Source organism: Echinops telfairi, unplaced genomic scaffold (assembly GCF_000313985.2).
Source record: "Echinops telfairi isolate 266 unplaced genomic scaffold, ASM31398v2 ScPeMD7_7469;HRSCAF=8507_1, whole genome shotgun sequence".
NCBI lineage: Eukaryota > Metazoa > Chordata > Mammalia > Afrosoricida > Tenrecidae > Echinops > Echinops telfairi.
In genome coordinates, this window is record NW_022111373.1 from 57,889,665 (window position 1) to 57,902,026 (window position 12,362).

At 40.9% G+C, this 12,362-nt stretch overlaps 1 protein-coding gene across 1 annotated transcript in view; it reads right to left on the reverse strand.

The window, feature by feature from the left end:
* Positions 1-12,362, reverse strand: part of ADGRV1 (adhesion G protein-coupled receptor V1) — a 675,247-nt gene that overhangs the window by 391,752 nt on the left and 271,133 nt on the right. The window contains exons 73-74 of the mRNA XM_045285199.1: positions 9,287-9,529; positions 6,740-7,147 (exon numbers count right to left, since the gene is read on the reverse strand). Of these exons, the coding sequence (XP_045141134.1) occupies positions 6,740-7,147; positions 9,287-9,529 (651 nt within the window). The remainder of the gene's footprint in view (positions 1-6,739; positions 7,148-9,286; positions 9,530-12,362) is intronic.

The following is a 12,362-nucleotide window of genomic DNA, read 5'->3' on the forward strand; positions in this document are numbered from 1 at the left end:
TTACACTTTCCCAGAGCAGAGAGCCTCGCTTTCCTTCCATCGAGTAGCATATGGTCGTGAACTGCTGACCAATTTAGTAACCTAGGAGACCACCAGGGCTCCTTGCCCGACAAATCTCTAGCCAATCAGTAATCCTGGTCTCTTTCATGATTTTGAATTGTGTTTCATATGTTCCTCCCAATCTATTCAGCAACTTCTATGTGATCTCTTCTTTCAAAGCAAATAATGATGGTAGTTGTAGCTGGGCACTATCTGCTTCTGATCTTAGGGTTATGGAGACTGATGCTCATGGGCCCACTCATTTATTTTTATTACCCATAGTTAATCACATCAAGCAGAATTGTACAACTGCTACCACAGCTTCCAAACATTCTTCTTCTACATGGACTCCTTGACATATCTCCCCTTCACCTCTCCCTCCACCACTCCCCACCCCTCCCCCCAAAACCCTTTATTCTACTCGCTGTCTAGAGAGGCTCATCAATCTTGGGTTTCACATAACGAATTTAACGCTTTAATCTAGTAAAGTTCCAAGCTCACCACAGGACTCAAGATGTGATTTTCCAAGGGTCACTACCTCAAAGATAGTAAGGAGGAACAGAAAATACACCACAGAAAAAGTAGGATACAATGTACAGAATAAAAACAGAACACAATACAAATTACAGTGGGGGAAGTAAATGGCCCACTGGACACAAAAGTAAGCCAACGAAATATGTGAAACGTGAAATAAGCTCCAGAAAGTCTCCCAGAATGCAGAGAACACAGAACAGACAAACATGTGCAAAAGGCACATCCGATCTGCCGATGAGAAGGCACACTGAAGGAAAGCAGACACACACAGGTGCTGGCTGGGCTGGGAAATGTAGAGAGCGGGCTGAGTGCTGCTGAATGAGGGCTCCCTGTCAACGCCGTGACACAAAATGCAAATTGCTGAGTTGCCAACCAATCTGTGCTACAAATTCTCAACCAAACTACAATAGTTTGTTTGTTTTTTAAGCGTGCAGCCTATGTCATATCAAATAAAATTAAAGAAGGAATATTACCAATTATGCCTTGATAGATTTTAATATTAATTCAAGGGTTTTAAAAGTTCTGCCAGATGTATAGATTGTGGTAAGAGCTGTAAAAAAGAACCCCCCAAAAAAAGTACCTAATTAAAAAAAAAATTCTACCAGAAACAAGACAGGAAAAAAATATTACTAACAAAGAAAAAAATGCAGTTTGATTGACATCAACGAGACTTTTCTGAAAATCAAATGCCAGAAGCCCGCAATGCAACATGGAGAACGTTAAGGATTAAAGAGTTCTAATGCCAACCAACCTTTCATTCATCTTCAAGGCCAATCACAGTGTCTTTGAGTAACTCACCACCATCCAGTCAGTGCTGACTCGGGCGAGCCCTGTGGGTTTCTGAGACGCCGCTGTTCACCTGAGCAGAAAGCCCAGTCCTTCTCTGGAGCTGCTGCTGGGTGCGCCCACTGCTGACCACTCAGATCGCTGCCCAACAGGTAACCCCTACACCGTCATGGCTCCATGCTGTGATTAGTAAAGTACTCACCAATACAATAAAACAGAAACCAGTGGTTTGTAGGAAAAACAGCCCTGGGGTGCACAGCAGACACTTGTTGGCTTGTTCACCTTGTGCGGGAGCAGTTCCAGCCCACCCAGCGCTGCACCACAAAAGGATAGGCGCTCTGCTCCCTCCACGGTTTACAGCCCCAGACCCCAAAGGGAGAGTCCTGAGCGGTCCTTAGCGGCTCTAGAAATCAGAATGACTGCTTTATACAGAGGACACCTCACGGCATCATTCTAGCAGCCCTAGAAATCAGTACTATCTCAATGGCAGTGGGTTTACTTTATACAGAGGACAGCTCCTTGCCTAACTGTTACAGCACTTTGCTGCTAACGAAAAGGTAGGCAATTTGAGCCCCTGAGCTACTCCGAGGGGGAAATGCACCTTCCTCTGCCGTAAAGATGAACAGCCTTTCATCTCAACGGAGCAGTTCTGCTCTGAGCCCAGGGCTATTTTGAGTTGGCATTAGCTCTGTGCAAGAGGGTTGAGTTTGCTTGTTTGTAGGAGAACCTACCTTTCTCACCAGTTCACATTAACTTCTCCAGATGGCACAAAGGTTCTGTGAGCAAGATTCTGTTAGTCTCTTTGTTTTGTTTCTAGGTAAGGGAACCGGGGCAGAAAGGAGCGGGGACTAGCATGTTCAGGAACACCAGCTGGCGAACAGGACACCAGGAGAGCCTCAGCATACTTGTGTGTCCTAAAGGGTAGCTGTAAATCAAACTCTTTTATGTGTATATTTTACTATTTTACATTAAGTCATTTGTTGCTTATCTGAAGTTAAAACTTAATGGAGCATTCTGTATTTTTCTTTTTTAAATTTAGCAACATTATCTATGGGTGATTAGCTGCATAGGGCCTGTCTCATTCTTTTATTCTCATTATTATCTATGTACAAAATGTGTCTAATAAAAGTCAGTCACCTAAGTTATCAGGTTTCAGTACTGATAGGCATCTTAAAATGGTATTTGAGAAGGCAATATGTCAAAACCATTTTTAAATTAATTGACAATAACTATGTGAAAATAATCAGAGCAAAGGAGGCATTGGTTAGGACGTAATAATACATTTTCTTTTAAAGAATGCAAACAATGTTTTCTGCTTGATAATTAAAGTATATTTATAGCATTTTAAACATATTTTGTTCCTCTAACAATCTTTAGATTATTTGGTTCAAAAATTATTTTAATTTTTAAGAAAAATAGGTATATCTTTCTAATGATTACTCACTAAATTATTTTTACCCATAGGAACTTATTTCATAACTCAGCTTCATTATTCTCTCTTTATAAGAAAAAGAAAATAACAGAATTTTCTTGACACTTCTTTGTGTCATATAAAACTAGATTCTTTTTTTCTATCTTAGAATGAAGTTACTATACAGTATCTTTATCCTTTCGTGGCTAACCATTGTCCAATGCCATTTATCATTATAAAATGTAAGAAATAATATTTCCTGGGGTAATTTCTCATCTCTAGAACTTTTTTCTACATAGAAAATAGTAGTCTCTGCTCTTTGCAAGCAATTTGGCAAGGCCTCCTCTTTTTAGCTGTGTACACTGTAATTTTCTTTTCTTCCCTCGTGGCTTTGCATTTTAGAAGATACTGGGGGGAGACACGTGAGAAAGGTAATTTGGAGCGTTTTTCATTGTTAACGGTCACTGCGCAGTGGTTGAGACGCTCAACTGCTAACCGACGCTTCAAACTCACTGGACGCCCGGAAGAGAAGGCCTGGCTCTCTGCTCCTGTCGAGATGTCAGCCTAGAACACCCAGACAACGGGCGCCTCCACTCCGCCCTCTCGGGCTGCTGAGTCTGATCAACCCAATGCCGCACAGCAGCATGCTGAAGAGCCTTTGCAAGGTCTCAAAGTGTATGTGTTTACACTCACTTTTCTATACTTAAATGCAAATATGTAAATATGCTAATAATAAATGTCTTGCTATCACAGATCTGAATAAAGGAGGCCCAGAGCCCTGGTGGCTCAGTGGTTATGAGGTGGGCTGCGATCTCCAAGGTCAGCAGTTCAAAACCCTCAGAGGCTCCTTGGGACAAAGACAGGGCTTTCTAATCCCATAACCATTCCAGGCTCAGAAAATCCACAGGGCAGTTTTACCCTCTTCTATAGAGTTGCTACGAGTCAGTATCGACTCAATGGTGGTGAGAATTTTTTGAAATAGAGTACTTTCCCTTAGTAAATTTTTTCCCCTTTGACTTTTCATTGTGACCCGGACAAAGATTTGCAGGGTAGATCAGTCTACCATCTAAAGATCCCTACACACATTGTGTAAAATTGGTAGGGAGGCCACATCTGACCTCTTCTGGCTACATAAGCAATTCCAGCTCCCAACAGCCCAAAGCCTCTTCCCACAAGGCAGAGGACAGATATCCCTCCAACCTCCAACTTCCTTTACCCAGTTCTTATACTGATTGTCTCTCCCGCGGCAAAATTTCTGCTGGGCTTGATAAGCTGTTGCAATGGCCTCACATAACTCACCGACAATACTCACAACCCAGGGGGTTTACTAGGGAAGGTCACAGGTAACAGAATGTCAGGATCAGAAAGCAGTAGGGATACAGTTATTTTATACGCAATCTTCCCAGGTATGCCAGTAGGCCTCTCTGTCTCTGATCCTCAGCCTCTCAGCCACAGGATCCCTGATCTCTGCCTTGGTCCAGCAAGCGTTATGAAACCCTTTCAGTGATGATAAATGACCAAAGAGTACTCCAGTCATCACGACAGCCTCCTGCCTAAAGACACTCAGCTTGACTCCTACTGTGGGCCGCCAACTCCAAAGCCCTTTGTGCTGCCCTGTGTACCATTCTTGGCTCTTGATTGTTGTGGAATTCTCTTTTTCTGGTATGGAGATGGCTCACTTTATACCCAGTGGCATGGCAAAACTGACCAATGTCCTCTGGGAAGTCCTCTATACCAGCTGCAAGCTCTCACCCACTCATGTGGGTGAGTTTCAAAAACCTTGGCTAGAAGAGTCATAGCAAGTAATTTCACGTCACTACATCTTGCTGCATCAAGACAACGCACCATGGCTCCTCCCACTTCCTCCCTGTGCCTTCTTCACTAACCATCCTGAACTTTGTCCCTGAGTAAATGCTGGCCCCTCAAACTCAAATGCTTGATTATGTCAAGTGGGTGCGCCTCCCTAGTGTCGCAGCTCCCTCGTGGCTTGGCTGAAGACTGAGCCACCCTCATAGTTCATTTCCAGACTTGAAGGGCAGCCAGGGGCCACCGCCCCCATGTGATTGGTAAGCTTGGTCCCCTTCATGGTTCTGAGGTTTGTTCACACATTCTTCCCAACTCCATTCAGGACCCTCGAATGTGAACTCCCTCAGGCACCAACCAGGTTTCCTGAGCCTAGTGTGTGGAGACTGATGTCCATGAAGTCTACTGGTCATTGGGCCAATGGTGACCATGCATCTTCAACCTTCCCCACTCGTCTTTCCTCTGGACAGGGAGAGAACAATATCTGCCCCTGTAATATTGTGCCCAAGATCCTAGTCACTCCCCACCAAAGCAGAATATAGAAAACTGCCTATGGACCAGGGGTCCTCAAACTAAGGCCCGCGGGCCACATGCGGCCCATCGAGGACATTTATCCGGCCTGCCGGGTGTTTTTGTCTCCACTGCCTGTCCTGCTTAGCAGCTGACTCGTCCAGTGTGCATAGGAAAATTTTCATAGTTTTTTTTTAAACTATAGTCCGGCCCTCCAACGGTCTGAGGGACTGGCCTCCTGTTTAAAAAGTTTGAGAACCCCTGCTATGGACCATGCTATGTCAACTGACCCCAATGTTCCCCAAGCCCATGCTTCTGAGCCTCTAGGCTCAGTGACTTATCCCCTCAAGGAACCGGACTGTGTCCAAAAAAGTTTTCACAACTTGACCCACCCCCCATGCACCACCACATTAGTTTCTTTTTACATTATGTTTTCATTTATAATTCCTCATTCGCAGGGGTGGAAATTAATAAAGATGTTAACTATAAGAACTAGTTTCCCCAGGGCCATACCAACTTGAAGACCTCATATCATTCAGGCCAGCAGTTCTCAATCTGTGGGTTGCAACACCTTTGGGGGTCGAACGACCCTTTCACAGGGGTTGCCCGATTCATAGCAATAGCAAAATTATAGTTATGAAGTTTAAACAAAAATAATTTTACCGTTGGGGACTTACCACAACATGGGGAACTGTATTAAATGGTCGCGGCATCAGGAAGGTGGAGAACCACCGATCTAGGCATCCCTGCGTCCTCCACTTTTGTGAAGGCTTTCCCTGCCCTAAAGGAGCAATGTACGAATGGGGGAATAACAGCTTCTTTCTCCTGGCACTACAACCGGAAGAACTGTGTGGGTAATCTAGGACACTGTCTCTTTTTATGGAATCAAAAATTGAAGGGAAGTCCCCAAAATTAATCGGCCAGTTCCTAAAGACTCAGAAGAAAGCTATAATTTTGGACACTTAGGGCCTCTTTTCAATGCGACAGTGAACAAAAACGTACTTGCACACGCAGAGATATTACGGGTATGGTTCCAGACAACCAGGAATCAGACAACCACACTAAAGCAAGCATGACAATAATGCAAGGCAACTATCATTTTTTCATTCCTGGTGCACACATAAGGACAATTGTGAGGTTGACACAGGACCAGGTAATGCCTCATTCTGTGTACGCAGGATCCCTCTGAGTCAGAGCCAACTCGATGGCAACTAAAATCAACAATACTAGCACATATAAGTTATGTGCACACCACACTGTACACTGTACAGTAGTTCATTGGAGCCACAGTGGCACAGCGGACTAGTGTTGGGCTCCTAAATACTAGGTCAGCAGTTCGAACTTACCAGCGACCCCATGGGACAAAGGTGATGCTTTCTGCTCGTGTAAAGATTTACAGCCTCGGAAGCTCAAAGGAGCAGTTCTACTCTGTTCTCCAGGGCCCCTCTCGGTCCGAACTTACCAAACAATAGTGAGATCACTTGATCGTCTAGTAAGTCCCTGGGGAAGGACAGCAGGCTCGGGCAAGTAGCGGAGCAATGACAATGAGGAAGGACCTCGACCAGGTATAATGAAACTACGACAGAGTTAAGTTCTGAACACGTGAACAGGACTCATACCAGCCAGCACCACCACGTGCATTCGCAGACTTCTTACCTTGTCTACCAAATGCACGACGGCACTGAGCTGCTCCTCTGTGTTCTCCGTGGCCACGTTCGTACCAATGCTGCGGAGCACTCTGTTGAGAATGTCACTGTCCAGGGGCTGATGCAGCTGCTCCGCAAGGCCCCAGACAGCCTGAGAAGCCGAGTCCGAGACCAGAGTGAGGTTGGCAGTCCCATAGACTTTATCAATTCGGGCCCCACCTTTTGGGTCGAAAAGCACAATCTGGAAGCGTTTAGGATAGGGATTTAAAGATGCCGCGTCTGGAGTTAGGATGACGTCCACTACCGTGTGTCTCTGGCCAGGTTCAAATACCAATGTGCCCTCAGTTCTCACAAAATCCTCCCCAGAAATAGCTGGAGATAGGAGAGTACGGCCAAGGGTTTCAGCACTCCTCAACTCCTAGAAAGTGAACAGCACGTTTTCAGTGAAACTGGAACATCTAGGATCTTGTTCTAAACAGATTCTTCTTGTGTGAACATGTTACATCTCTTAGGACAAAATGATGAACAATCCCAGCACTATGACAAAAACACCAGGTTTCACTTTTTCTAATATTCTAAAATGAGCTAGGGATGCGTCTTACATGGTGATGAGGTTTACAAAGGTAAATATCATACAGTGATGAGCTTAAAAATATCTATCTGCCACCCAGAGAGGATAACAAAGAAACGGGAATTCAAGGCCAGGGAACAGATGAAGGACAGAAATAGTCACGATTCCCTTCGACAGAATTGCTCCAGTTGTGAAAACTGCGAGTGCACAACTTTACATGGCACATACTTGAAAATATAAGTACCAAGGAAACGATGTGATATTTGTATTCAAATGCACACCTAGAGTTTTTGAAGGGACATAAGAGAAAGTTGGGGGAAAGTGGCAAAAAGAGAAGACAGATATACACACAAACCAGGCCTCTTATTATTTATTCTGAGAGATGAAACTACCATAAAGAATAAGGTCCCAACATACTAAAGAACTTCAAAAAGCTTTGTGGAAAAATAAAACGAAAGATAATGGCATTTCCCTATGAACTCTGTGAAGCCCCTTCATATATACATCTGAACTCTTCAAATGAAGGTTATTAAAAGGTTTTGGAAATGAATCAGGGGCATACAAGGAATGTGTATGTATTTATTAGTGAGTGACAAACAGCTCGATCAGGAATGCAGAAGGCCCCTGCTGGTGGAGGAGACCGTGTGTACAGGATGGAGCTAAAGCGGTTGAGTTCTGTGATGTCTGTAACTGGAGGAGTGGAAGCAGAGGGACCATCGACTACTATTTCAGACAAAGCCGGCCACGGAAGGTCTTCAGGTGATACTTGAGCAAAGACCTCAGTAAGGTAAGGGAACCTATGTAGGCAGAGGGAACATCAATGGCAAAGGTCTTCAAATGGGAATCATCTTGGAATATCAGAGGGAGACCAGAAGGACCATGTGACTGGAAAGGAAGAATGCTAGAAATGGAGGTCAGAGCGGTGGAGCAGGCAGATACTGTAAGGTTTGAAGAGAGGGACACAGGTTTTATTCAGCGTTCAGGACATGTATTGCTAGGCAAGAAATGAGCATGAATCAGGAAAGAAGATTTTTAAAAGGTGGGCTTTTTGCAGCATGTATACAAGAATGAAGGTTAGCTTAGAACAGGGTATGAGTGAAAAGAATGACAAGTCTTCAGATTGTGAAGGTATTTTTAATCAATCGATTTTTGTTTTTTTATGAATTCAGTGCTGGGTGTGCAAGAAGAAAAACTTGAGCTTAATCTTAACAGATTAAATCGACAGTCTAAGCCTGCAGTAAATATTGGTAAGGGCAGACATCAAGAGTTATTTATTAAGCAGGCACACCTTGAAGATATTGCAGGTTTGGTTCCAGATTACTAGAATAAAGCAAATATTGCAATAAGGGGAGTCACACAAAAATGTTGGTTTCCCATGTTTTTACCATACCGCAGTCTATTGAGTGTACAATATAGTATGAGAGAGGCATTTAAAAATGATTTTACTTTAATAGATCAGGGCTGTGATATGAAAGCAAACTTGTGAAAATGGTGTTAGAAAGCTATATGTGGGCATTGTTTCAGAATCTGGTAACTTCATGTTATGTAACATTTTCTGTCTAGTCTCTCTGGACACCCATTAGCTCTTTCAGCTGATGTTGTTTTATAGAACGGATTTTGCAAAAACTAATGAACGCCCAGGTTTGAAGAAATGTGCCTCTTGAGCTTTTGTAGTTGTGAAGAAGTAAATTTTCTACTAGCTTAGACAGACACCATAACTAGATCTTTACTTTTGGTTTCTGGACGTACACAATTGTATTATAAATCACTTTTCCTTCTATAGAAATTTCGTGTAGCAGATTTATAAGAGTAAAAGAAAATTGGAAAACCTTATCAGCTTAACATATGATGTGTCACTGAATTGTTTAAAGCAAAAACTTAATATATATTAATATAATGTGAATCCTGGTATTATCAATTATTCTGTTCCATGCTATAGTTAAGTGAGAAACCCTTCGTGTATATTAATACATTTTCCATGCTTACCTGGGTACTGTAATTAACAGACACATTTAGTGTTAGCCCAGAATCTCTGGCCACCTGAAAACTGATAAAAGTGGATTTCTTATGAGCCACTGCCAGCCGAGAACCCATAGAAAAGTATACCAGGCTTTGAGGCGCATCACCCTGTAAGATTTTAATCTGAGCAAATCTGGCACTGTTGTTTATTGCTGCTCCGGCAGTCACTTCATAAATCTCCACAAAAAAATTTACTTCAACTTGAGGTATCTAACAATTAGAAAACAGAAGGAAACACAAAAGGATGATTATCAGTATGTTTTCTATGTTTTGATATTTCTGATAATAACCAATTATGTCATTCATCAGAATAATTATAGAAATAAATTATAACATATTCTGTAAAACTATAAAACTAAACATTTTTGCTTGATTACCTTGGGATTTATGTTGATTTTCTCTTCCTAAGAAACACATTGATTCTTTATGTGAGGTTCCTGCTATAAGATTAGTATCAGAGACAGTTCATGAGTATTTCAATATGAAAAAAAAGATAAATAAAAATATAGAGCAGACGCACAATGAAATGCCATTCAGTAGTTAAAAGGAATGAACTCCTTCAACATTTCCCAACATGGGTGGATCCTAAAAAACATGGCGGTAAATGAGACAATCAAGTTACATAATGCCATGCACAGTATGCTATTGTAAATGTAAAGTGACAGTGTATGCTATATGTTGTTAATGGAAACATATTTGTACAAAGTTTTAAAATTACCACAAGAGCAGTTGCCTTAGGTACAGGGATTGAAGTGAGGTTTGGATGGAATGGGAAGTTGGAAAATCATACTGGAAATAGGGATGTTGGAGGAGGCACCAACTTCATTAGCTTATATCTTATGTCGTATATTTTAGTGGGTTTATAATAAATATTATCAATTTCTGATAACAGGAAATTATATAGTTTTACATGATTTTTTCTAAATTCCTAAAATTAAATAGAAAATAATTTTGAAGTTAATTGGCTGATTGTAGTCTGCTCAAGTGTTACTTTGGTTCATTTTCAACAATTCTAAGATACATTTTTTGTACAGTCTGAATTCCACATCGTCAATAATGTTTATTACCTATTTATTCTTACTTCAAAATCTGAAAGCATTTTCAGTATTATGAGCCTCTTGGTATAAGCCAACAAAGCAAAGTTGATGCATTTTACAATTGTATATTTCAGTCTAATTTGATAAAATGAATCTTAACTATCCATCAGCAAGGGGTTTATTCATCATTTGGCAATCTTTTTAATGATAATCATCATTATACAACAAAAAGTTTAGTATTATCCAAGAGTAAGTTTTATCTTGGTTTCATGGTAAATGGCCTTTCTTTTCCCAATCTGAAGAAATGTGGTTAGTTTTCCTGGAGCATTATCAATTCTCACTTGTGCTGATCAACTGTCACTTGATATTGAAATATAAAGTGCTCTTCCCAATTTTGAGAAACTAAATATAGCAAACGCAAGAAACTAAAACACTAGGGAAGTGGCTAATCATAGTCAAGAGTTATTGCTCATTAATGGCTAAGTGAACTTGAAGTCACAAAAGTTTCTCTTAAGAATGATTTGAGTACAATTCAAGCAGAGAGCCTTGTCTTTTCTTTTCTAGTAAAATATTCCTTTTCATTGTGATGGTGATTAGATCATTATTTACAACCAATGAGAATCAAAAGAATATAATATATTCCTCAGTCAAGAACCATCTAAAACAAAACAGTGTACAGATGGATGTCAACATATCATAAGACTCGAGACAAAAGGAATCTTTCTGTCTAACAAAGAAATACCCTAGTCTATCAATGTGTGTAGAGTATATTGGGAAACCAGTGCGTGGACGCATTGATCAAACATAAGCCCGTCTAAACCCGTACGGAGTCTTCATATGAACCCATTTCATTTGTAACTGCCAGCAGGTCTCTTCTCTAGTTAGGTCAGAAGCACTCCATGACAGTAGTATTAAAATACAACTTCACAAAATTTCAGTATCTTTAGCTACTTCATTTTCTACTGTCATCAACAAGGCATTTCTATTCTAAAACTAATGTTTCCATCTCTTTATACAAAGAGTCTCGTTCTAGAAGAATCAAATTAGCCAAAGCTAATAAAGGCATCATTCAAATCGCCATTTTAAAATGAACTTTCCTTGATGGCAAAAACTTTTCTTACAATGTTAAGGTTAACATTTATGAGTTGGGTGTTTTAAGTATAGTGAGACCGGTTCAAAATTCTCATTTAGCAAAAATCATATTTGAGATAAAAATCAAGATGATTCTGGACCATAAGTTACTGCCACCAAGCAAAATTGCACCCACTTTAAAAACAACCCTGAAAAGGAAGAAAGATCAGCAAAGCCAGCCTTCAGGGTCCATGACGTGACCGGCTGAGCACCAAAGTACATCTTTAAGCAAATAATTAGAACTAGTTGAATTTGAGTCATAACTATGCTTCAAAGAAAGATGTTTGAACCATTAAAAAATGCAAAGTAAGTGTGAATACAATATAGTGTATTTAACATTTTTTAACATGCAATGAAGTGTGAACATGCTAAAGTGTTTATTTTATTAAGTTTATGTTCATGTATAAGCTACAATACAAAAATTTTCTCTAATGACCAAAGTAGGAAGCAGTTAATAAAAAGAATTATGAGTGAGATAAATATTCCTGGGGAGAGAGGGCAAATAGATCATTACCAAGAAAAAGAATACATTATTAACACCTGTGAAACACATAGCACCGTGGCAGGCAGCAAGCCCAGCCATTAAAGAGTGTGGTTGCTGGCACACAAATGAAAATCTGGTTTAACTTAGTGTTAGCTCCAACGTGATAGAACCAATAGGCTAAAAAGGTACACTATGGGCACACCTGGACACCCTGCGAGATGAAGCCTGTATGGTGTCCTGCTAAGTATAAGAAGCTACTACCAAAATGCACATAGCATATTTCAAACGACCTTACTAGACCAGCTCATGCTTAGTAGTGATAGGAAGTGAGTGCTATACAACTAGCCATGCAAAGTTCAAAGAACAAATCACGTTGGGGAAAACATAGGCT